Here is a 27892-nt window from a genome sequence, read left to right as displayed (position 1 = left end):
CAAGCACTGGCGTCTGCTGGGGATTACAAATTTGTTATTGCTGTTTCTCTGAACCTCTCTGCCTGATGGTGCTGCCTTTACTGTTCTGACAGAAGCGAGCAGAGTCATCATTTAACACTCGTGGTGGCCTTCCTTCCAGTTTTCAGAGCAAAGATGAAGGCTCTCAGGTGGGAGGGGTCCTACCACGTCTTCCTCCATGTGTTCCCCTTGATGCGCATCTGCACCCCCCCCTCCCTCCCACTGTGGCCCATGCCTCTCTTCCCATGCCTGTACCCTCCTGGTGATCCTGGCCCACACCTTGCTTCCCACACCTGTGCACACGTGGTGATCCTGACCCAAGTCTCACTTCCCACACCTGTGCACATCTGGAAATCCTGACACATGTCTCACGTCCCACTCTGTGCACACCTGGTGATCTGTGGCCCATGCCTCGCTTCCCACACCTGTGCATGCCTGGTGATCCTGGCCCACGCCTTGCTTCCCACACCTGTCCACACCTGGTGATCCTGACACACACCTTGCTTCCCACACCTGTCCACACCTGGTGGTCCTGACACACACCTTGCTTCCCACACCTGTGCACGCCTGGTGGTCCTGACCCCATCCTGCTGCATCCTTGGTATTTGAGCTCCTTTATACCCTCACCCTTAAATCTTTATCTGTTCCCTTTTTACTGGATTCTGCCTCCATAACCACTCCTTGATCTCTCCTCTCCTAAAAATTGCCATTGTCCTTTTTTTACTCCCTCTCACAAACTAGATCACTCTCAAGAAAGAAACCCACCTGTCTCTCTCCCATTCGCCCTCCTTCTTCATCTTTTGCCCCCACCCCTTCCATGTACAATCAAGGATCCATTAAATTCTGAGTGTCATGTGTATATATAAAAAGGTCCCTGAGGTTTCATCTCCTGGATTTTCCACAGGCACTTCAAGTTCACCAGGTCCAAAACTGAGCCATTTGCTCATCATCACGTCCACCCCAACACACATCTTCTGCTCTTCCCCCTCTATTCAGTCTTGGTGAATGGGGCCATCATACTCCCCAGAAACGACAGCCTTCCCCCACTCATCCAGCTCCCTCACATTTCCACACGCCAGCAGGTTGTGCCTCCTGATGGCTCTCTCCCTCCCCAGCAGAGGCCTCCCCTGTAGTGAACACCCCTTTGATACATTCTAGGCCGTAGCAGCGCCTCTGCTGGGGCGCAGGACTTGGCTCTGTCTCCAGTATTGCCTCTCCATCCATCTCCCACAGAGATGGAGATCTGTAACTTTAACTCTCCTTCTTAAATTATTTCGATGAGTTCTCATTGCCTAAGAATAAAGCCCAAATATTTAACTTGGATAAAAGTATCCCACAATCTCATCCTCGCCTATAGCAGACATAGCTCAGTGTGTAAAAGCATGAACCGTGGAACTCTGTCACTAATTGGCTGTGTAACCTTGGGCAAGGTTCTTAACCTCTCTGTGCTTCAGTGCCCTCGCTTCTAAACTGAAGATAATAATAATAGTATCTTTCTCACAGAGTTCTGGGAACATCAGATGTGTTAGTAGACATAGTCCTTTCAACAGTGCCCAGCACATAGTAAGTACCACCCCTACCTGTTAGTTTTGTGAGGACCTGTCCACCCTCCTCTGTCATCACTCTCTACCCATACACACAAATATGCAGACATGAGACCCTTGAGCCACAACAAGTAGCTTCCAGTTCCCAAATGTGCTATATTAGCCATTTCACATCCCCACTGTCCTTACTCCTTTTCTTTCCACTTGCCACTTGTCTTTGAGGACTCAGCTCACATCATCACTTCTGTTGTGAAGCCTTCCTTCCCTAAACCAAAAAAACCAGTTGCCGTCAAGACAATTCCAGCTCATAGCAACCCATAGGACAGAGTAGAACTGCCCAATAAGGTTTCCAAGGAGCACCTGGTGGATTCGAACTGCTGACTTTTTGGTTAGCAGCTGTGGCTCTTAACCACTATGCAACCAGAGTTTCCTTCCTTCCTTAGTACCTGGAAATTTTCTTTACTGAGATCCCATTGTCCCACCAATGAACTTCCATTTTAGCATGCATCACTTGAAACGATAATTTTAACAAACGTTTGAGAGTTACCATTTTTGAGCACTTACCACCTGGCAGGCCCTATTCTAAGCGCTTTACCCGACTGTCTGTTTGCTTCATAGTATTATCTCATTTAAGCCGCACACACACACAAGAAAAACAAAAGAGTTATCGCTGAGTAGATTGCAACTCATGGTGACCCATGTGTGTCAGAGTAGAACTGTGCTCCATATAGTTTTCAAAAGCTGAGTTTTTGGAAGTAGATGACCAGGCCTTTTTTCCAAGGCACTCTGGCTGGACTTGAACCTCCAACCTTTCAGTTAGCAGCCAAGACTGTTAACCATTTGCACCACCTATAAAAGTTTTAATAGTTGGTTTATGTATTTCTCTCTACCCCTTGTTTTTTGTGAGCAAGAACCTGAGTCTTGATCAACTTTAAATACCTAGTGCCTAGCACAGTGCCTGGTACATGGTACCACACCACTCCATACATGTGTGTCAAAACATCTTAACTGAGCCAATCATCAATGAGCTGAACTCAGAGAGAAGTGGGAATATGAATAAATTACTGACACTGAAAGATGTTTTGGGAAAGGATGGATAGTAGTTACATGTGGATTTCATCAGTGCTATAAAGTAAAGGAAGATTGCTGTTATCACCTCATCCCATCGTTAAGTCATTATTTCTATATGAACATTTTCTACAGTGCTGATAGGTTAATGTGTTCTCATTTGCTTCTGTACTGTCATAAAATTTTAGGTCTTCCCAAGGACATAATAATACAATTCGTGATGATACTTTATTTCATGCTCTGGCTTCGAGGATCATACACAAAGTCCTAAAATGTTTTGCATGGCCCTTAGCTCATGGGACACTCACCTTTGATAAAGGCTAAAGAGATACTGACCCTGACAACCTTTTCTTCTCATTTAACACCAAATGGAAATTTGCCACAAATTATAGAGAACTATAGTCAGTAGTTAAAGCAGTCCTTTCTATGGCAATGGTCTGAGATGTAAACATAAAGTACTTTACTACTTAAATATTTCAAAGTAATTTTTTTTTAATAAATCCAAGCAATATGAAAGAAAGACAAAGATATATGTCCTTCTATTTCGATTTTCTTCTCTACCCTTTCAATACACAGTAAGTTCTACTTTCATTAGGCAGCAAAGAATAGCTGAGATCAAAACTGTTAATGCACTGATTCAAATATCTTTGGGAGAACTTGAAGCCAATAGTCACAGAAGAAAAGCAGCATCCAGACCGTGAGTTTCCCCAGGGTGTGTCAATGGAAATGAATTTGCCCAGCAAACTCAAGTCTAGTTTCCCAGCATGTCTCTGGGAGTCCCAAATTAACTTAATACATTCCAGTAATTTGTAGATAACATATCCCTAGGATTCTGAGTGACTTGCTGATGTCTTAGAGCACTGACTATGGTGGGAAGCTTAACCTCTTGGTTGGTTGTGTTTTCTAAGGAACTACCACTGCTGGAATGAGGCCTGGATGACAAGGCCTGACCTTCCTGTTGGATTTGGTGGTTGGCAAGTCGTGGACAGCACCCCCCAGGAAAACAGTGATGGTAAGGCTACATCCTCTCTTGGGGAAACTGCTTCACTGCTGATCTTTATTTTGCTTTTATGATAGCATTTGACATGCAGAAAACACTCCCATTGCATACCAACATCAGAAGTATGCTTTCTGCGTACACAAACAGCATGGAATACCTGCCTATCAACTTTAATTTCTTTCCAATAGTCAGCTTTATCCTGATTACTATATAACTTTTTAAAAAAGAACATAAAACTTAACATATATACTTCATCTACTCCAGCATTGATAAGCAGTTTTGAAGACAAGAGAAAAAGTATCTGTGCAGGCATTTTTACTAGTACTTCAGCCCTCCCAGACACACAGTGATAAGATATAAGGCAGTAGAGAAAATAAGGAACTCAGAAAATAATTACAGATTGTTTTGTAAATTCTTTCCTCAGACCCTGATTTCCTTTTGATGTTGTGTGATTCCTTTCAAAATTTGGGCATGAGGGTATTTGCCTGCTAACTTGCAAACTAGGCTAAGCTGCGGCAGCTATGACCTCTCCCAGATTTTTATAAAATCAGATCATAGGCCTTCATTTTACTTTAACATGATTTTTAAAAATTCTGGGGAGGCGGGGCCGAGATGGTGGAATAGACAGATGCTTCCAGCAAGCTCTCTTACAACAAAGACTCGAAAAAACAAGTGAAACGAGTATATTTATGACAAGCTAGGAGTCCTGAGCATCAAAGGCAAAGTTAGAAAATGAACTGAGGGGCAGGGGAAGGAAGAGACGGTTCAGAAGCAGAGGGGAGTTACCGGACCTGAATCACAGGGAGCCCTCAGGCACCAGTCCCGGGAGTGACTGCCTCGGGCTGATATTAGCATTCAGCCACATTTTCCTCAGGGAGAGGCAGCCAGCCACACAGCCTGCTCACACCTCTGGAACCGGAGAAGAACAGCGCTCTCACCAAAAGCTAAGTATTTGCGTATATTTTACCGCACCCCCACCCCCAAGCTGGCTTCAGCAGCTGCTGATTTCCCTGGGCCTGAAATAGGCCCTGTTGAGCACCTAGAGCCACCCTCCCAGCCTTGGAGAAGGAATAAATTCGCAATTGGGAGAAAATATAATTTGCCAGCTCCACTAACCTGGGCAGCTCAGGACAGAAGTGGCTCCTGTTTAGGCATAAAACGATCAGTGGGCTTTGAGTACCTTTCCCCCCTGCATGGACATGTGTGGGCCTACTTCAGGAGAATAGGCCCTTGTTGGCAGACTACAACTGTTTCAGCTGTGCAGTGGAGAGGTGGGTATTTGGTGTTTGACACCACTATGCCTATTAAACAGGGTCCTCACCTACCTACCTCAGTGGCCTAAGGACTGGTGGCTCCACTCAGGTTACCCAGCCACTTGCGACAGAGGTCCAAGGATAACTGGTACCTCCCAGTCCTTACAAACAAAAACACTGGGTGCCCATGGTCTGTCTGCAGAACCTGCATGCTCTAGGGAACAGGGACATGCTTTCCTCAGAGAAACATAGGGGATGAAGAGCCCCCTGCCTTTTTCACAGCATGACCCCCTGCTGCAACCAGATACTGGTACCTACACCAATCACTCCTGCCCCGCAAGACTGTAGGACAGAGCCTGTGCCAACACTTGTCAATCAGCTATCTGAACACCTGAGCTGAATTCATACAAGAAAGGTGAATGGACTTCTAGACTGATATACCTGATAACAGCTCTAGCCATCTAGGGACAGGACGTCAGAGCTCCAAAGGATAAAATAAACAAGCTAGCTCACTCAAGCAACCCATTTGGGCATATCAAAACAAAACAAAGCAAGAAGCTATGACACAGTAAACAAACATAAAATAAACTAATACTATAACTTATAGATGGCTCAGAAACAACAGTCAATATCAAGTCACATAAAGAATCAGACCATGGTTGCCTCAACAAGTTCTCAAAACAAAGAATCAAGGGATCTTCTAGATGAAAGTGCATTCCTGGAATTACCAGAGGCAGAATACAAAAGATTAATATACAGAACCCTTCAAGACATTGGGAAGGAAATGAGACAATATGTAGAATAAGCCAAGGAACACACAGATAAAGAAGCTGAAGAAATTAAAAAGGTTATTCAGGACCTTAATGAAAAATTTAATAAGCTGGAAAAATCCAGAGACAGACAGCAATCAGAAATTCAGAAGACTGACAATAAAATTACAGAAGTAGACAACTCAATAGAAAGTCAGAGACGCAGAATTGAGCAAGTGGAAGGCAGAATTTCTGAACTTTAAGATAAAGTACTTGGCACCAATATATCTGAAGAAAAATCAGATAAAAGAATTTAAAAAAATGAAGAAACCTTAAGAAACATGTGGGACTGTATCAAGAGATGTAACCTATGAGTGATTGGAGTACCAGAACAGGGAGGGATAACAGAAAATACAGAGAGAACTATTGAAGATTTGTTGGCAGAAAACATCCTTGATATCTTGAAAGACGAGAAGATATCTATCCAATATGCTCATCGAACTCCACGTAAGGTAGCTTTTAAAAGAAAGTCACCAAGACATATTATAATCAAACTTGCCAAAACCAAAGATAAAGAGAGAATTTTAAGAGCAGCTAGGGATAAATGAAAAGTTACCTACAAACGAGAGTCAATAAAAATAGGCTCAAACTACTCGGCAGAAACCATGCAGGCAAGAAGGCAATGGGATGACTTACATAAAAAGTTGAAGGAAAAAAAATGCCTGCCGAGAATTATACATCCAGCAAAACTGTCTCTCAAGCATGAAGGTGAAATTAGGACATTTCCAGATAAACAGAAGTTTAGGGAATTCATAAATACCAAACCGAAACTACAAGAAATACTAAAGGGAGTTCTCCAGTTAGAAAATCAATATCGGGTATCAACCCAAGACAAGAAAACTGGACAGGCCAACCAGATGTCAACCCATATAGGGAAATCAAAAAAATAAATCAAGATTAAAAAAAACACTCAAAACAGGGAAACAGCGATGTTATCATGTAAAAGAAGACAACATTAAAACAATAAAAAGGGACTAAGAAATATAGTCATAGATCTCTCATGTGGAGAGGAAAACAAGGCGATACAAAGCAATAAAATTTAGGTTTAAATTTAGAAAAATAGAGGTAAATATTAGGGTAACCACAAATGAGACAAACTATCCTACACGTCAAAATAAAACACAAGAAAAAAATACAGACTCAGCAGAAACAAAATCAACAACAACGAATATGAGGAAAAGACAATATATAAACTACTCAGGACAAAAAATTAAGTGGGAAAAAGAACCTGTCAACAACACACAAAAAAAAGACATCGAAATAACAGCACTAAATTCATAACTATACATAATTACGCTGAATGTAAATGGATTAAATTCACCAATAAGGAGACAGAGAGTGGCAGGATGAATTAAAAAACACGATCCGTCCATATGCTGCCTACAAGAGACACACCTTAGACCTAGAGACACAAACAAACTAAAACTCAAAGGATGGAAAAAAATATATCAAGCAACCAACAACTAAAAAAGAGCAAGAGTGGCAATATTAATTTCTGACAAAATAGACTTTAAATCTACCAGAAAGGATAAGGAAGGACACTATATAATGATTAAAGGGAAACTATACGAGGAGGATATAACCATATTAAATATTTATGTGCCCAATGACAGGGCTGCAAGATGTGCAAAACAAACTCTATCAGCATTGAAAAGTGAGATAGACAGCTCCACAATAATTTTAGGAGACTTAAACATACCCCTTTCAGTGAAGGACAGGACATCCAGAAAGTTGCTCAATAAAGACACAAAAGATCTAAATGCCACAATCAACCAACTTGACCTCATAGACATATACAGAACACTCCATCCAACAACAGCCAAGTATACTTTCTTTTTGGTACACATGGGACATTCTCTAGAATAGACCACATATTAAGTCATACAGCAAGCCTTAGCAGAATCCAAAACATTGAATTACTACAAAGCATCTTCTCTGACCATAAGGCCATAAAAGTAGAAATCAATAACAGAAAAAGCAGGGAAAAGAAACCAAACACTTGGAAACTGAAAAATACCCTGCTCAAAAATGACTGGGTTACAGAAGACATTAAGGATGAAATAAAGAAATTCATAGAATCCAATGAGAATGAAAACACTTCCTATCAGAACCTTTGGGGAACAGCTAAAGCAGTGCTCAGAGGTCAATTTATACCAATAAATATACACATACAAAAAGAAGAAGGGGCCAAAATCAAGGAATTATCCCTACAACTTGAACAAATAGAAAGAGAGCAACAAAAGAAACCCTCAGACATCAGAAGAAAGCAAATAATAAAATTTAGAGCAGAATTAAATGAAATAGAGAATAGAAAAAAAAAATGAAAGTGTTAACAAGGCCAAGAGCTGGTTCTTTGAAAAAATTAACAAAATTGATAAACCATTGGCCAAACTGACAAAGAAAAACAGGAGAGCAAACAAATAACCCAAACAAGAAATGAGATGGATGATATCACAACAGACCCAACTGAAATTAAAAGAATCACATCAGATTACTATGAAAAATTGTACCTAATGAATTTAAAAACCTAGAAGAAATGGATGAAGTCACAGAAGCATACTACCAATCTAAACTAACACAAACAGAGGTAGAACAACTAAATGAACCCATAAGAAAAGAAGAGATTGGAAAGGTAATTAAAAAACTCCCAATTAAAAAAAAAAAAAAGCCCTGACCCAGACAGCTTTACTGTAGAGTTCTACCAAACTTTCAGAGAAGAATTAACATCACCACTACTAAAGCTACTTCAGAGTGTAGAAAAGGGTGGAATACTCCCAAACTCATTCTATGAAGCCAGCATATCCCTGATACCAAAACCAGGTAAAGACACCAAAAAAAAAGAAAATTACAGACCTATACCCCTCATGAACTTAGATCAAAAAATCCTCAACAAAATTCTAGCCAATAGAATTCAACAACATATCAAAAAAATAATTCACCATGACCAAGTGGGATTCATACCAGGTAAGAAGGAATGGTTCAACATTAGAAAAACAATTAAGGTAATCCATCATATAAATAAAACAACATACAAGAACCACGTGATCTTATCAATTCATGCAGAAAGGCGTTTGACAAAGTCCAACACCCATTCTTGATAAAAAAAAAAAAAAAACCTCTCAGCAAAATAGGAATAGAAGGAAAATTCTTCAACAAAATAAAGGACATTTGTACAAAGCCAACATCATCCTAAATGGAGAAAGTCTGAAAGCATTCCCCTTGAGATCAGGAACCAGACAAGGATACCCTTTATCACCACTCTTATTCCACATTGTGCTGGAGGTCCTAGCCAGAGCAATTAGGCTAGATAAAGAAATAAAGGGCTTTCAGATTGGTAAGGAAGAAGTAAAAATATCTCTATTTGCAGATGACATGATCTTATACACAGAAAAACCTAAAGAATCCTCAAGAAAACTACTGAAACTAATAGAGGAGTTCAGCAGAGCTTCAGGGTACAAGATAAACATACAAAATCAGTTGGATTCCTCTACACCAACAAAAAGAACATCGAAGAGGAAATCACCAAATCAATACCATTTACAGTAGCCCCCAAGAAGATAAAATACTTAGGAATAAATCTTAGCAGAGACATAAAAGAACTATTCAAAGAAAACTACAAGACACTACCTCAAGAAACCGAAAGAGACATACACAAGTGGAAAAACATACCTTGCTCATGGATAGGAAGACTCAACATTGTGAAAATGTCTATCCTACCAAAAGTGATCTATAGATACAATGCAATTCCAACCCAAATTCCGACAACATTTTGTAATGAGATGGAGAAACAAATTACCAACTTCATATGGAAAGGAAAGAGACCGCAGATAAGAAAAGCATTACTGAAACAGAAGAAAAAAGCTGGAGGCCTCACACTACCTGATTTTAGAATCTATTGTACTGCCACAGTAGTCAAAATGGCCTGGTACTGGTACAACAACAGATGCATAGACCAATGGAACAGAATTGAGAATCCAGACATAAATCCATCTAAATATGAGCGGCTGCTATTTGACAAAGGCCCAAAGTCAGTTAAATGGGGAAAAGACAGTCTCTTTAACAAATGGTGCTGGCATAACTGGATATCCATCTGCAAAAAAAAGAAACAAGACCAATACCTCACACCATGCGCAAAAACTAACTCAAAATGGATCAAAGACCTAAATATAAAATCTAAAACAATAAAGATCATGGAAGAAAAAATAGGGACAATGCTAGGAGCCCTAATACGTGGAATAAACAGAGTACAAAACATTACTAACAATGCAGAAGAGATACTAGATAACTGGGAGTTGCTAAAAGTCAAACACCTATGCTCATCCAAAGACTTCACCAAAAGAATAAAAAGATTACCTACAGACTGGGAAAAAGTTTTTAGCTATGACATTTCCAATCAGCAACCCATCACTAAAATCTACCTAATACTGCAAAAACTCAACTACAAAAAGACAAATAGGCCAATTAAAAAATGGGCAAAGGATATGAACAGGCATTTCACTAAAGAAAACAATCAGGTTGCTAACAGATACATGAGGAAATGCTCAGCACCATTAGCCATTAGACAGATGCAAATCAAAACTACAATGAGATTCCATCTCACTCCAATAAGGCTGGCATGAATCCAAAAAACAGACAATAATAAATGTGGGAGAGGCTGTGGAGAGACTGGAACACTTACACACTGCTGCTGGGAATACCAAATGGTACAACCACTTTGGAAATTGATTTGGCGCTTCCTTAAAAAGCTAGACATAGAACTGCAATTCCACTCCTTGGAATATATCCTAGAGAAATAAGAGCCTTTACACGAACAGATATATGCACACCCATGTTCATTGCAGCACTGTTTACAAGAGCAAAAACATGGAAGCAACCAAGGTGCCCATCAATGGATGAATGGATAAATAAATTATGGTATATTCACAGAATGGAATACTATGCATCGAGAAAGAACAATGATGAATCCGTGAAACATTTCCTAACATGGAGGAATCTGGAAGGCATTATGCTGAGTGAAATTAGTCAGTTGCAAAAGGACGAATATTGTATAAGACCACAATTATAAGAACTCGAGAAATAGTTTAAACAGAGAAGAAAATATTCTTTGATGTTTAAGAGAGAGGGGAGGGAGGGAGGATGGGAAACAGGTATTCACTAATTAGATGGTAGATAAGAACTACTTTAGGCGACAGGAAAGACAATACACGATACAGGCGAGGTCAGCACAACTGGACTAAACCAAAAGCAAAGAAGTTTCCTGAATAAACAGAATGCTTCGAAGGCCAGTGTAGCAGCGGAGGGGGCTTAGGGACCGTGGTTTCAGGGGATATCTAAGTCAACTGGCATAATAAAATCTACTAAGAAAACATTCTGCATCCCACTTTGGAGAGTGGTGTCTAGGGTCTTAAATGCTAGCAAGCGGCCATCTAAGATGCATCAATTGGTCTCAACCCACCTGGATCAAAGGAGAATGAAGAACACCACGGATACGAGGTAGTTATGAGCCCAAGAGACAGAAAGGGCCACATATGCCAGAGACTACATCAGCCTGAGACCAGACTTAATGGTCCGACTGAGACTAGAAGGACCCTGGTGGTCATGGCCCCCAGACCTTCTGTTAGCCCAAGACCGGAACTATTCCCAAAGCCAGCTCTTCAGACAGGGATTGGACTGGACAATGGCTAGAAAAAGATGCTGGTGAAGAATGAGCTTCTCAGATTAGGTGGATACTTGAGACTATGTTGGCATCTCCTATCTGGAGGGGAGATGAGAGGGCAGAGGGGGTCAGAAGCTGGCGGAATGGACATGAAAAGAGAGAGTAGAAGGAGCAAGCTGTCACATTAGGGGGAGGGCAATTAGGAGTATATAGCAAGGTGTATATAAATTTTTGTGTGAGAGACTGACTTGATTTTTAAGCTTTCACTTAAAGCACAATAAAAAAAATAACAAAAAAGTCTGTGTGCTGGGGGCATGATTATGTTTATTTCCTCAGGTGTTGATAGGATTCTTTGATCTGGATATATAGACATATGAAAGCATAAACCAGTTGCCGTCAAGCTGATTCCAACTCATGGAGACACCCTTTGTGTATCTGAGTAGAACTGTGCTCCATAAGGTTTTCAATGGCTGATTTTTCAGAAGTAGAGAGCCAGGCCTTTCTTCCAAGGTTGCCTCTGAGTGAACTTGAACCTCTAACCTTTAATTAGCACCCAAGCACTTTAACCATTTCCACCACCTAGGGATAAACATAAACTTTCAGTTCATATTCCTAGTGAAACCTTATTATAATACTGGATTTGAAAAGAGAGTTCAACACTTCCTGGTGTTCTGGATTATATGTCATGAGATGGCTTATGTTATAGAGGTAACTAATGGCAGCTACTCTTATCAACTAAAGATAGGGGTTAAAGTCTAAAGAATATTAGAAAAGTAAACTTAAAACTGCTGACTTCCTGAATCCATGGTGGTCGTTAGTCAACGTGTGTGATGAATGCCACATTCTCCAGTTAAACTTGACTTCAACTGTGGCTAGAAATTAGTCATAATCTCCAAAGACTAAAGACAAAACTCAAAATAAAAAACAAACACCACCACTGAGGACACATCAACATTTCCAACATTTCAGAGACTTGTTGAAAAAAGAGACAAACACTAGGTAAGACAACAGCTTGGCCAAAGTACACTTGGGTATGTGTTTGTTGGTGGCAGAATAAATGCAGAAAAGTGTTATCCTTCATATTTTTTAATATGGCTTCACATTTTAGTTTGAGGAAGTATTTCCAACCAAACCCTCTTCATTAAATGTTTTGGCTTTCCGCCCTCTCCACCCGTCAAGAGCATTTGGGCTAAATCAATGATGAAGTTGTGAAACGCTTGTCTCTGAAGAGCCATCCCCAGTGCTATGAACTGCGCTGTGTCCATATAGAACCAGAGATGGGCTACTCACGCTCTCCTCCCTCTGTGTGCTGTAGGGATGTACCGGTGTGGCCCAGCCTCTGTTCAAGCCATCAAGCACGGCCATGTCTGCTTCCAGTTTGATGCACCCTTTGTTTTTGCAGAGGTGAGTGAAAAGCAGCAGGGGAATGCTTAACACGTGAAAGAATACCATGCTGGGTTATTACTTCTAAATTTCCCGTGTACACAATGTATGCTCTTTGTTTATGGAGTTAACTAGGCATCGTTCCAACCTAAAGGCTCTTAATTCTATGTGCAGTTCTTACCTATTATTTTCCTTTTTCCCCCTGAAAGCAATGATTTACTAACCTTAGCTCAGTTTTCTATATCCATAAAATAGGTATCAACTGCCACTAAGAAATAAGATGATTAAATGAATTTTAAAAAAATCCTTTGCCATAAAGTCGATTCCAACTCATAGCAATCCTATAGGACAGAGTAGAACTGCTCCATAGGTTTCCAGGGAGCAGCTGGTGGATTTGATCTGCCAACTTTTTGGTTAGCAGCCTAGCTCTTAACCACTGTGCCACCAGAGCTCCTAAACCACTCGGCTGAAAGTTGATGGAGAGAGTTCATGGATTGAAATGTCTGTGCATACAGCTTCCCTCTTGGACTAGCTCAGTAAGCCCTGTAACACAGAATCTAAATACACCAACCGAGGTCTTGGTCTGAGAACTGCCATGCATTTCCTGCCATCACTGCTGAGGGAAAGTAGAGCTGCCAGAGTGAGGAGGAAGGAGGGAGGGAGAGAGGGATGCAGTCTACTTAATGGCCTCATGGGAACACTTTGGTGAAGGGGTCTGAAATTCTAGAAAATCTGAGGAGGGGACTTGAAGGAGATGAGGCTGTAAAGAATACGCCAAAGGGAGTTCTGAAAATCACATTAAATGTAAACCATGTCAGGTAAAGGAGCAGGCTAACAGGTTCAGGGCGAGTTACAGGAAAGGCTGAGAGACAGGACTTAGCCAGCTATAGTTGGACCAATAAACACTGAAATAACAGCTACCCCGTATTGAGCTCATGCTGTGTAATCACTTTGCCTACCATTTGATACTCTTAGCAGCCTTTAAAAATGGGTATTATAATTCTTCCCATTTTACAGAAAAGAAAATTAAGGCACAGAGTAGTTAAATAAACTTTCCATAATCTTCTAGCTAGTAAATATTAGTACAATAGCATAATAAAATCCAGAAAAACTCAGTTGCTATCAAGTCAATTTGTGTGTCAGAGTAGAACCGCACTCTGTAGGGTTTTCAATGGCTGATTTTTCAGAACTGGATCACCAGGCCTTTTTTCTGAGATGCCTCTTGGTGGACATAAACCTAAAAATTTTGATTAGCAGCCTGTACTGGGAATTAGTGCCTGTACTGAGTCTGGAGGGATGTTGTTATGCTGTTAGGTGCCATCAAATTGGTTCCAACTCCCAGCCACCCTATATACAACAGAACTGCCGGGTCCTGCTTCATCCTCACAATTGTTATGCTTGATCCCATTGTTGCAGCCACTGTGTCGACCCATTTCATTGAGGGTCTTTCTCTTTTTGACTGATCCTTTACTTTACCAAGCATGATATCCTTCCCAGGGACTGGTCCCTTCTGATAATATGCCCAAAGTATGTGAGACGAAGTCTCGTCATCCTTGCTTCCAAGGAGCATTCTGGTTGTACTTCTTCCAAGACAGACTTGTTCACTCTTCTTGCAGTCCATGGTATATTCAATATTCTTCACCAACACCATAGTTCAAAGGTGTCAATTCTTCTTCAGTCTTCCTTACTCATTGTCCAGCTTTCACATGCATATAAGGTGATTGAAAACACCATTGCTTGGGTCAGATGCACCTTGGTCCTCAAGGTGACATCTTTGCTTTTCAGCACTTTAAAGAGGGCCTTTGCAACAGATTTACCCAATGCAAATCTTGAAGGATGTTCAGTAGTTATTCAGACAAGGGGGTTAGAAAGAAGCCAGAGGAGGCAAGGTGTTTTGGGCAGAGGAGAGTTCTTCAGGCAGGTGGGCACTGGATGGCGTGTGGGAGACAGAAACCTGGGCAGCTCACTGGAGTGTCAGAGATGATGGCTGAGGGGGTAAGGCAGGGAAAAATGTGGGTGTCACCCTGTAAGCAAGAGGGTTCTCATTGGGGAGGAATGTGAGCCAGCTCCTGGATCACTGGCAGCCTTCTGGATCACAAATCAGATGGGAATGTCACTAGAGGTAGCGAGACCAGCTAGAAGGCTGGGACATTACTCCACACCTGAGATGGAGAGGCCTGAACTAAACAAATGGCAAGAGCAATGAAAGGAGGAGGCAGGCGCAGGAAAAATTTAGGAAGTAAAATAAGTGTGGATATTTAATCTGCAAAGTCAGAAATTTGAAATACACCACAGGAAGAGGGTTTCTTCCACAGGAATTACCATTATGGTCGCTAGAACCCTTGGGAGAATGGGCATTCCGTATTTGGAATTGTATCCCTTGCTTTCACTTTGGGATTCAAAGACTTATACAAACCTCCTGAGCTACCGTCTTAAGGTTTATGATGCTACAAGAACCTCTTAATGGAAAATCACTGTAAAATTCACAAAGCCTTATTTTTATAATTTCATTATGCCTTATTGCTGCTGAGGAAAAGAGAGGGAGAACTTCCCTCCACAAGTGAATTGCCTAATAGCTGTTAATGTAAATGCCTTTTGCTATTATTAAATATAGATCTGGGTGCTATGAATGTCATCAGCATTTGAAGATTATAATTATTCCTCTTTATCCACTGTGGAGACCTGTCTGACAGTGTATGATTTGTTGCTCCAGCTCGGGCTGAGCTCCAGGGCCGAGCCATTTCTAAGATCATGTTGTTGAAAACTGTATGAGGAGTCTTTTCTCAAGGGGGCCTAAAGTAGAACCCCAGGGGAACGTAGTATTTAACTTTAAGGCAGATCTACATGACTCAGATGGTGCACTCTCTGTCTCTTCTCCCAGTTGTGTGAGCGTGCTCCCTGCTACCCCAGGTACGTCAGCAGGAGATGCCTCTCAGCAGGTTTACTTTCTTGCTCATTCTTTACTCATTTCCGGGCCAGATCATAGAGTATGTTCACTGACTAATTTTTTGAGTGAAAACAGACTCCTAGAATACGAGGGTTACATATGGGAAGAGTCTTGTCTTCTGTCACTTTTCTTCTTGCCCTCCATTCCAGAAATTCACCCTTCCCATGTCTAGATTTCTTTCAGGACTTGAAGCCTGTTTATCTAACCTCGTCCCTTCTCGTGGTTTCATCATGTGGTGGGTTCCTTCAGTTCTCAAGGCCCATCTGCCTTTTCTCTCCCCAACTCTTAGTGGCCTGGGACTTCTGAAGGGTTGAGAAGAACACAGAACATTTCTAAGTGTCTGGAATTGTCTTCTGAACATCATGTTCATGAGGCACTCGGGGGATGCCCCTTCCCTTTTATCTTAGCTTCTTCTAATTGGCTCTGTCATCCCTCTTCATCCCTCCAAAAAACCTGTCTTTCTTAGCCCTACACGCACTCACACGTGCACTGCACATACACCACATGCATCTGCATGCAGTGCACTACACACATGTACGCTCACGCATGTGCACACATACACTGAACACACAACACATGTGAAGGTGTGTACACACAAACATTTATGCAATATGTGCACACGCACTACACACACGTACATGTGCACACACGCATATGCATGCACACGCACACACACACACACTCACGCACTGCACACCCACGCTGTCTTGCCTTCCCTCCCCTGCCGCTTTTGCAGCTGCAATGACTGGCCTCTCAGGGCCACAGTAGCCACCCCATGGCTCCAGAAGCTATGCCATCTCCAGCTCTTGGCCCGCAGTTCTCTGTAGACCGTCTGTACAGACACTTCCCTGCAGATTCTTCTTTCCCAACTCAAAAGTTGTAGCTTATTTACTTCCACTTATTAGATGCAGGGAAACCCTGGTGGTGTAGTGATTAAGTGCTACAGCTGCTAACCAAGAGGTCAGCAGTTTGAATCCACCAGGTGCTCATTGGGAACTCTCTGGGGCAGTTCTACTGTGTCCTATAGTGTCGCTATGAGTCAGAATCAACTTGACGGCAGTGGGCTTGGTTTTTTTGGATTTATTAGATGCAGGGCAGTTTTTAATGTCTTATTTTGATCTAAAATTATTCATCCATTCATTCAAAAAACAAATACAACTTTGGAATCATCTCGGTGCCCCTTCTTAACCTTCCTCATTTATCTTGCCAGTAATACCTTCAAAAGTATGAGCCCAACCACTTCCCTGATCTCACTGTTACCCTCTGGCCCACTGCACTGAGCTCTAATGAAGTTGCCTCCTGTCTCTTACTCTCTCTCTTACCCATTTCAGTCTATTCTCCACAAATCAGCCAGAATTATCCTTTAAAAATGTAAACAAAAATGTCGCACCCCTGTGCCAAATCATCCAATAGATTCCCTTTCCGCTTACAAAAAAACTGAAAATATATCTTCATTAGACTGTATGCGATCTGGCCGCTGGCTTCCTTCCCCCACATTTGCTTGCTCATTTCCCTCCAGGCATACTGGCCTCCTTGCTCTTCTGGAAATATCCAAGCACACTCTTGTTTCAGGGTTTTTTGCACATACTGTTCCTTTTACTAGGAATGCTGTCCCCCCACTCCCACCCCAATTCGCATGATTTCTTACTTCACTCAAGTCACCTCCTCCTCACTAGCCCACCCCCACCTGACTTATCACTATCTTCCCTGTTTTTACCTTCTTACCCTGTCTTAGTGTGTATTATTTCTCCCCTGTCTGAAATATAAACTCTATGAAGGTAGGCTCTGCTGTATCCTCATTGTTGAGAGCAGGGCCTGGCACATAGTAACCTTCAATGAATATTTATTGAATGAATAAGTCAATCAAGCAAGCAGGCAAGAGCTGGTGCAAAATACACTGCTAAGGACAGTGTCTCAGAGAGCTAGGAGCCAGAGTCACACCCTCAAGGCTTGCAGTCGTGGTGGTGAAATGAGGTACACCTGTAACATGTATGCATGATCAGCAGAGAGTGCACGTTGGGGCCTGACAGCACGACTGACACCTGCAGACACCTGGAGGAATGGCGAGCAGGGGGTGGGCACATGGCTGTCATGCCAGGGGGCCTCCTGGCAGAGGCAGGTACCCACTGCTTCCTAGTCCTCTGAGGAGCAGTGTTTTCTCTGCACAGCGTGTAGTTATTTCTACTTGGAAGCAAATGAACAGCCCAAAAGAAACGCTGTCCGGGGTCCTGAAAACGAGCGATTCTGGCATAGCTTCTACCAGCAGCAGACACATCCTCACATTCTATGGACACAAGCGAAGTTTGCAGAGAGATGCCCTCTAACTTGCTGCCACAGCCTAGTTTTGCTGAATTCCCGGGGTCTGGGCCCCCTTCTGCATAAGAGTGCCTGTGTCAGACCAAGGGGCAGGGACGTGGTGTAGTGAAAATAGCACCAGATTTCATGTTGGATACAGAGGATCTGCATGAATTTAGCCCCCTCAAATGCAGGGGTAGGACTAGTCAATGGCTAAGACCCCTTTGCATTCAAAAGAAAGAGAAGAAATTAGCCTTAAACATAGGGCTTGCAGAGGTAGTGCTAATCTACCTCCCAGCCCAGCAAAAACAAACCAGTTGCCATAGAGTTGAGTCTGACTCATGGTGACCCCAGGTATGCCAGAGTAGAACTGTGTTCCATAGGGTTTTCAGTGACTGATTTTTTGGAAGTTGACCCCCAGGCTTTTCTTCCAAGGCACCTCTGAGTAGACTTGAACCTCCAACTTTTTGGTTAGCAACCAAGCACTTTAATAGTTTGCACCACCCAGGGACTCCACCAGCCCAGCAAGGAAAGTATTATTAAACCTAGGCTCAGAAAGATTTAGTAACTTTCCCAAATTCTATATTCTTCCCTGTATACCCTGCGTGTTCTACTCTTCTATGTAGTGATTCAATCCGTCCTGGGTGGGGCCTCACAGGTATTTTGTGAAGCTCCTCAGGTGAGTCTAAGGTGCAATCAGGGTGGAGATCCACCATACTAGCGGCTGAAGCTGAAAAGCTTGCCACCATCACTTGGAAAGAGCATTTTTCCCACCCCCAGCCCCAACATACATATACAAAAGTCATCCCATAAATACGGCTCTCCTTTCCTCTCGCCACAAAGCATGGTCGTGTTGAACTGACCTGAGATTTTATCCTATGTAAATTTCCTAAGCCATTCTCAAGGGGAGCAAAGGGTTTAGGTGCTTTCATATTTAGCCTTGTCTCCCTGGAAAATCATAAACTGTGGTAAGGGTTTGTTATTACGAGGATATTTATCATCATCATTGCTATAACTTGCAAGTGAAGGAGGTAGCTGTCTGTGCTTGCTGGCCCTTTGGAGGAAACGCCAAAATTCTCAGGCAGCTCATTTAAAGTTTTTTAAACATTACCTCCCTCCCCAAATTACAAATATTCCTTGGGTACCTGCTCTGTCTTCTCTTGTCCTGATTCCTGATTTCGTATGTCAGCCTTTCACATACAGCTAGCACCATCCAGACATGGGGACCCTGCCTGAGAAGTGGGGTCACCACTGGTCACCCCTCAGAAACCTGAGCCCCGAGTGTGGGACTATCTCACCATTTATGTCAGGCTGATGCTTATGGTCCCCAGGGACCATGAGTGGGAGAGGCAGTGTGGTGTGAAAGTCAAGGGAACAGGCTGTGGACCAACTGAGGGTTTGGATTTCTGCTCCACTGGCTCCCAGCCATGTGACCACAAACAATCCGCTTGACCTCACTGAGCCATGGTGTCCTCATCAGTAAAATCGGGGTCAAAGTACATGCTTCACAGGGTTGCTGTTGTGAGGCTTAAATTTAGTAACTTATAGAAAGTCACCAAAACATTGCAGGTATTCAAGAGGTTGGTTATTTTCTCCTTAGTAGGGGTTGAACTTAATGTAAATTCAGAACATTCTGTGAGAAAGTAGAGAAAAGTTGTTCTCTTTAACCTCAGCTTTAAAAGTTGGGTGTATATCATTTCCTTTCCCCACTACCTAATAATAGCCATTATATTTTACTGAACATTGAAGTTTACAAGTCATTTTCAGATATACCCTATATCATTTAAATAGGCAGAACAAGTATAATTATTTTCATTTTATAGGAGCTGGAACTGAAGTTCAGAGGGGTGAATGTGACTTTCTAAAATTATGCATCCAAGATCAGAATCCAAATTCTTGCAGCTAATCCAGGGCCTCTCCCAAATACCTTCCAAGGAACCCTTGTCCTTCCAGCCCCTTCACCTATAACAGAGCTCCATGCATTCCTGAGCTCACTAACTCCTACTCGTCTTCCAAGTTACAACATGGGTGTCACTTCCTAGCCAACCCCCCGCTCACAGCCTCCGGGGCTCCATAGCATCTCGAGCTGGACCTTCCCTTTACCTTTGTACTATATTTCAGGGGTCCTCAGGCCTGGGTGTACATTAGAGCTGTCTGAGAGATTTTTTTTTTAATTAAGACATTTAGGGTCCACTCAAGACCTCCTTCATCACTCATCTACTTTTAAACAGTTCCCCAGGTGATTCTGATGCAGTGAACCACCCTTATTAGAGAGTATAAACCCTGTATAGGACACTGACAGAATCTATTTGTTCACCATTCAGTCCCCAGCACCTTGAACAACATCTGACAATACTATAATATAATATATTATATTATAGTTGCTAGCATTATTTATTATTTACCATATGCTGGGTGCGGTGATAAATAATCGGCATGCATGTATTTCAGTTGATTCTGCCAGTCACACCGTGAGGAACTGTTATTACCCTATTTAAAAAAGGAGGGAACTGATGCTTAGAGAGGAGCTTGGAAAACATGTAGTAAGTACATCAGTGGCTGTTTTCAGCGGCAGCGGTGACATCTGTGTTTCCTGCCTGCGTCCATTCCAATAAGCGGAACCCCCAAGAAGGTGATTAAAAAAGAATGTAATAAGGGAATCTGGGGATATCAGCTTTCAGGCTCAGATTAGGCATTGCTTCTAGAAAGTAAGGTGATAAAACAAGGCATTGGAAGAGTTGAGGGTCACCCAGTGTGGCCCCAAGATGCTATTTTGAAGCCCCACAAATAATATGGTTTAGTTTCTGAACCACCAGAAAATTGCCTGGATTCCTCCTGGATAGTATAATAATATTTTCAGTTAAGATGCTTTTGGCTTCAAGTAACACAATTAAAATGACTTAAACAGTAGGAGTTTATTTTTCTCATATAATCCCAAAGTTGGCTTAGCCAATTATCAGCATTGTCAAGCACTCAAATGCTTCTCACCTTTCTACTCAGCCATCTTCAAATCGTTGGCAACGTTTCTCTGTTCTCTCCCGGGATGGTTGCAGCAGCTGCAGGTATTACCTCACATGACATCTGAAAGCAGGAAGAAAAGAGCAGCTCTCTCAGCCCATGTACCTCTCTTCTTTCATGAAGAAGAAGAATCTTCTTCAGAACCCACCTATTAGACTCGCTCTTCTTCCCAGAAGCAGGTCACATGGCCACTGCTAGCTTAAAATACATCTGGGAAAGAGAGTAAGGGACGTGGTATTTTCAGCTCTCCCTGAGTGGGAGAAAAAAGGGGAGAAAGAAATTGGTGTCTTGACAACCAATAGTGCCAGCCATACAGGTTTTTAATTTAGAAGAATCTGATGATTAATCTAAACTAGATTCTCCTTCAGAATATTTTGAAAACTAGTTTGGCCCTATGAATCCATTGTTCTTGAAGAAAGGGTTGTACGCACTCTAGGGATCTCTAGATGATGATATCACTGAGAGTTGAAAGTTTGGGTGACAAGGACATTTAACAATGGTAATCCTCTTCTTTTCTGCTTTCAGGTCAACAGCGATCTTGTTTACATTACAGTCAAAAAAGATGGCACTCATGTGGTTGAAACTGTGGATTCCACCCACATTGGGAAATTAATTGTGACCAAAGAAATTGGAGGAGATGGCGTACAAGACATTACTGATACTTATAAATTCCAGGAAGGTAATTTACTACAACTGCAGGATGATTTCTTTGCCCGAGTTCCTTTCTCTATTTCATTTAGTACATATTCACTGCCACTACAAAGAGTGTTTCAGGGAATGCAGCAGTATTGGCAGCATTTGGTAGCAAGGGCAGAAGTATAAACCCTAAAGATACATCACACCCACAATTTTTCACTGTAGTTTTGCTTTCTGGTTTGTTTTGAGCAGAATTCCATTCCTGTGGCTTGTGAAATGATTTTGTTTGAAGTCAGGTCTATTTATAACAGGATATGGACATGCCCTTGCACATAAAAATATGAAGAGACCTTAATTTAAAATAATCCTATTAGAAAACACTGGATAACTAATATGATTTTAGTTCAGTAATAGAAATTTAAATAACTACTAACCTTTGTTTAGGACTTTACAAACTATTTTTTATATACATTGCTCCATTGAATTCTCATGGAAACCCCATGGCATAGAGAATACAATATTGATAGTATGGTGGAAGAAAAGCCTGGTGGTCTACTTCCAAAAATCAGCCAATGAAAACCTTATGGATCACAATGGGATGGTGTCCAACCCACATCTGATCCTGAGGACGGCACAGGACCCCGGCAACATTGCGTTCTGTTGTGCATGGGGTTGCCATGCGTCAGGAGCGATTTGATGACAGCTAACAGCAACAATAGTACAGTACAACCTCACCAATTCGGATCAGTTAGGTTAAAGGCCAATTTTAATCATTCAATAACATTAAGGTGGTTTTGTTAACTTTTATCGTACAGACGGTTTCAAACAGAAGCATTGGGTATAATTCCGTCTTGATTGATACTGAGCGCCTGTATTAATTTGTGCCTGGAATTGTGTTTGGTGCTAGGGATTGCAGCAGTGAGCAGGACCCACCTCCCATCCAGGGCCAAGTAATAGGATCATTGTGCAGAGGGGCTTTGGGAACAGAGAATAAGGACATTCAGCCCAGCCAGGGCATGCAGAGAAAGCCAACCCCAGGGAGAGGAGTTACAGCCTATGGTTAAAGAAAGGCAGGCTGATTTTTCCAGGCAGGTTGAGCACAGCAGAGGTGCAGAGGTGGACTAGCCCCCTGTGTAGGGCTCACAGACATGGCTCAGGCATCAAGCTCAGAGGTGCCCTGTGGCCTCGGACAAAGCTGCTCACAGTGAATGGTCACCAGTATATGGAGGGCCTTGCATAGCTCAATGGAGAACGTGGAACATATTTTGCAAATAATTCATCAGCAGAGGTTCTTAGGAGAGGCATTTATTTTAGTGAATGGATAAAAATGACTAGTAATTAGCATACACCTAAATATTCATCAGCATTCATTCCTGAAGTGCTACAGAGAGCAGAGTTTGTTTTAAATATTCTAGACAGTCGCCCAGCTCTTATTTACAGAAGTAATTTGCACTGTAAAGAATGGAGAACTCCTGTGCATAGTATTAGAAATTCAAGATTTTTGTCACCTGAGCTAGTGAATTTTTACTGTATTTCTGAAGTGGTTTATTCTTCCCTTCTGTTGGTTATCAGCTATTACATATCACAAATACAAAGGGTATTTTTTTGTTTTTGTTTTCTCTTTGGCTTTTTTCCTAAGAGGAAAGTTAGAAACAATATAAGCAAAGTAAAAAAAAAAAAAAAAAAGTATCCTTTCAGAATAGAGTTACAGGCAAAAAGGTTTGGAATGGGGGGAAAAAGAAACTCCACAGAAATAACTGAAAGAAACTAGCTACAGCATTTATTCATTCATCCAAAATTTGCTATTAAGCACCTACTATGTTCCAAGAAGGTCTCTGGGTGGTATAAACAGTTTGCACTTGGCTACTAACTGAAAGGTTGGCAGTTTAAACACATTCAGCAACACCACAAAAGAAAGGCCTAGAGACCTGCTTCCAAAAGGTCACAGCCAAGAAAGCCCTATGGAGTTCAGTTCTACTCTGTAACATAGGGGATCACCATGACTCAGAATTGACTCAACAGCAAAGGGTTTGGTTTGTTTTTTGTTTTTTTTTATATTCCAGGAGGAGTCGCTGGGTGGTACAAACAATTAAGCACTCTACTACTAACCTAAAGGTTGGCAGTTCAAAACCACTCAGAGACTCCTTGGAAGAAAGACCTAGAGGCCTGTTTCCTAAAGGTATCAACCTTAAAACCCCTATGGAGTGCAGTTCTACTCTGAAACACGTGGGATCCTCATGAGTCAGAATCAACTTGATGGGAATCGGCTCAGTAATAGTGCAATCAGGGGTCCCTGGGTAGGAATCCCTGGGTAGTGCAAATGGTTAACACACTCAGATGCTATCCAAAAGGTTGGAGGTGTAGGTCCACCCAGAGGTGTCTCTGAAGAAATTTCCTGGTGATCTACTTCCAAAAAATCAGTCATTTAAAAACCCTGTAGAGCACAGTTCTACTCTGGCACACATGGGGTCACCATGAGTTGGTGTCAGCTCGGCCGCAACTGGTAACTGGTATACTCCAAGCACTGTCTAGGGATGAGAGATAGTCATAGCCCCTGCCTTCCCATCTAGCCGGAGAGACAACCAGGAAGACAAGCGGTGACCTTGCTGTGTGACAAGTACTATGGCCAGGCGGTGCAGATGCTACAGGTGCACAGAGAAGGGGTACCCATTCCAGGATGGACCAGGGAAGGACTTCTGGAGGAATTTAATGATGGGTTCAGTGAGACCAAAGGAAAAATAGGGATTGGCCAGGTGAAGCATGGGGAAGGATTCTCAAGGGAAAGATGGCAAGGCAGGTATTGCAGTATGAATTCTCCTACTTGGAAGAAGTCCTAAATAGTGTAATGAACAAAAGGCAAGCGTACAGGGAGCTAGGAGAAGCAGTAGGCGAGCTGACTAAGCCACCAAATGTCTTGTCTAAACCACGTAGCAGAGCTCAGTTGCTATGAGCTGTCAGCTGAGGAGGTGCCAGCGAAGGCCAAATTAAAAATGGGACAGGGTCAGATGCCAAGAGAGGAAGGACCACACACTGGTTCACGAAAGAGAAGTCAAGCTTGGCCAGGGATGGGCAGCAGATTAAAACATAAAAAATGTGCCAATTTCAAATGAGGAAGGCATCTGATGACCAGACCTCCAAGAAGACTAGGCTCCAGAAGAAGGACGGTGCAGTGGTCTGGCTCAACCACCAGTAAAACAGGTTGTTGTCAAGTATATTCCAACTTATGGCCACCCCATGCGTGTCAGAGTAGAACTGTGCTCCATAGGGTTTTCAGTGATGTGACCTTTTAGAAGTACATTGCCATGACTTTATCCTGAAGCGCCCCTAAGTGGACTGGAACTGCCACGCTTTCAGTTAGCAGCCAAGCACATTAACTGTTTGCACCACACAGAGTCTCCTGGCCTAACCAGGAACCCTTCAATTCTCAGATAACTGTAAGATTCAGTGTACTCTGCTTCTGGGGCTGGAGTTTGATCTCAAGTGGTTAATTAGCCTTTTACTCAGGTTGGCATATACGTTTCACATTCTAGCTTTGGCAATGACTTAGTGGCATGCTACTTTGAGAAGGATGCTGAGGCTGCATCTGAATATGGTGGGAAAGGGTAATTGATTATTGATGTCTGCATTGGGCAGAAAGGAAAGGGTCAGCAACATTCATGACTGTAGAGTTGCCACCCTGGTTCACACTACTGAGTTTCCCAAACAATTTCTCCAATCCACAAATGCTGTGTGGCCACTAGAACATGGACATGAGTGAAAACATAGAAAAGAAATGATTATCAATATAGAGATCAACTATTTTAATTAAATTATGGAGAGGTCACTTTTCACTTCAACTAACTAAAACTTAATTCATTTTATAACTTTCTTCAAAATATAAGATTAAGAAACTATAAAGTTTTGAAAACCAGAATTCTTCAAATTTTTCCTGTAGCAAAGCACCTGTCTTGATTTTCTCCATCAATTATTCCCTGTCTCTTGTGTTTTTGTACATTCCACGCTCCAATTATTAATGGATGTTTGCAGCTGTTTCTTCTCATTTTGAGCCATGCCACATCAGCAAATGAAGGTCTCAAAAGCTTTACTCCATCCACGTCATTAAGGTCAATTCTACTTTGAGGAGGCAGCTCTTCCCCAGTCATCTTTTGAGTGTCTTCCAACCTTGGGGCCTCATCTTTTCTATTGCGTCCTTCCCACTAGCATTCAAATGTGCTCAAAAACCTTTTATATTAAAAAAAAAAGCAAAAACCTTTCAGCAATATATTTCCCACCAAATGTTGCCTCTTCCTTCTCTCTTCTTTCCTCCACAGCCAGCCATCTTGGAATGGTTGCCTAGACTAGGGATGATGTCCTATTGCCTTCCTTTACCATTCATTCCATGCTGTTATTTAGTTTTTGCTACCACCATGTCCTTGAACCTGTTCTTCTCAAGGCTGCAAGTGACTACTTGATCACCAAACAGAACAAATGCATTTCGGACTTTATCTTATTTGACCTTTCAACACCTCTCAATGCTATTGTCCACTTCCCTTTCTTGAAGTTCTCTCTTCTCTTTGTGTCTATGATACCACTTTCTCCTGGTTCTAACCCCACTTACCTGACTCTTTCTTCTATCTCTTTCTGCGGCTCTAAGCTTGCCTTTCTTTACCCACCTTCTCACTGTTCCTTCATCCTAGAATTCAATCACTGGATATTTCCACCACTTTTTGTTCTTTCTCCATAGCTGTTGTTCACTCTCACACATGTGCTGTCACCCCGAGTCCACGTCTTCAGCCCAGACTTCACTTTTAAACCCAACACAGAAATCTAAAACTCACCCTGTCCCAAATGTCACCTACTCTCCCCTCCCTCCCCTATCCTAGATCTATTTCTCCTGCAATCCCTATCCTAGTGAAGAAAACCACAATCCACACAAATTTAGCAATTTGAGAGTTGGCCTAGTCCTCCTCTTTTCCTTATTCCTTACACAGAGTCCATCAGCAAATTCTCTAAATTTTTCCTCTGAAATATTTCTCATATTCATCCCCTCCCTCTATTCCATGATTACTTCTGAGAATTTAATTGTACCAGGTATGTAGCATGCACTCGGCTGATATCTGAAAGGGTGGCGGTTCAAATCCACCCAGAGTCTCCTCAGAAGAGGACCTGGCGATCTACTTCTGAAATTAAGCTGATGAAAACCCTACGAATAAACAACAGTCTGATCTGCAACTGATCGTGGGGATGGCACAAGATTGGGCAGTGTTTTATTCCATTGTGTGTGGTGTCGCCCTGAGTTGGAGATTGACTTGACAGCCACTAATAACAACACAAAGGCAAATGATCTGTCTCTGTCTGAAAGCAAAGTGCTTCTCCAGACCTCAGACAGTCAGAGCCTCTGTCAGGTGGGACCTGGGTCCAGGAGACACAGAGGTGAATGAGACAGACGACGTCCCTGTTCTCATAGTGCTTATTTCTGTGGGGGGTGGGGGCAGTATACTGCCACACAGTGTGGTGTGACAAGTACTGTGAAAAGGAAAAAAAAATCAGGTGATGTGCTAGTGATGAGAGGAGAGGACCAGGATTCGGGTTGTCCCCATGTGTGTCAGAGGAGAACTGTGCTCCATAGGGTTTCCAGCGGCTGATTTTTTCAGAAGTAGATTACCAGGCCTTTCTTCCAAGGTGACTCTGGGTTGACTAGAACTGCCAAGCTCTCAGTTAGCAGCGAGCATGTTACCCATTTGTATCACCCAGAGACTTCCCACCATCTCAGCTCCTCACCTAAAGTAGCCCCTCTCTGATCCTGCTGCTGGAGTTTGCCCCGCACTCTGTCTGAACCCACATTTGGCCCCCATCCAAACCAGCGATCGTTAATGCTCTCTCTCGCTAAGCTCTTTTGCCAAATGATTTCTGCTAAAATATTTCATGGCCCTTTTATTTTTGTAGGCCCTCCTTCCCTTTGTTGTTATCTCACTCCTATTGATCTGTAAGTATGTGCTGTCGCCAATGGTAGAACTAGACCAGTTGTTTCCGACACATTCTTGCAGTCTTGACAACAGAAAAATAGTTAATGCACACACACACACACGCACATGCACACACACACATTCATGTTTGTTTGCAACACCTGCTGGCATTGTCTCCACCATTGCAGAGGAATAGGAGCCTCCATTTATTTGCATCTACTATGCCCACGTAGAGCCCTGGTGGCATAGTGGCTAAGAGCTACAGCTGCTAGCCAAAAGGTTGGCAGTTCAAATCTACCATGCACTCCTTAGAAACCTCA

The 27892-nt window shown here is 42.3% G+C and overlaps 1 protein-coding gene across 1 annotated transcript in view; it reads left to right on the top strand.

The window, feature by feature from the left end:
* Nucleotides 1-27892, top strand: part of F13A1 (coagulation factor XIII A chain) — a 235395-nt gene that overhangs the window by 165681 nt on the left and 41822 nt on the right. The window contains exons 9-11 of the mRNA XM_003417863.4: nucleotides 3539-3642; nucleotides 12664-12752; nucleotides 21517-21670. Coding sequence (XP_003417911.1) covers nucleotides 3539-3642; nucleotides 12664-12752; nucleotides 21517-21670 — 347 coding nt within the window. The remainder of the gene's footprint in view (nucleotides 1-3538; nucleotides 3643-12663; nucleotides 12753-21516; nucleotides 21671-27892) is intronic.

Source organism: Loxodonta africana, chromosome 1 (genome assembly GCF_030014295.1).
Source record: "Loxodonta africana isolate mLoxAfr1 chromosome 1, mLoxAfr1.hap2, whole genome shotgun sequence".
NCBI classification, from domain to species: Eukaryota; Metazoa; Chordata; class Mammalia; order Proboscidea; family Elephantidae; genus Loxodonta; species Loxodonta africana.
Note: the sequence above shows the minus strand (reverse complement) of the source record. Positions and strands in the feature narration are given on the sequence as shown.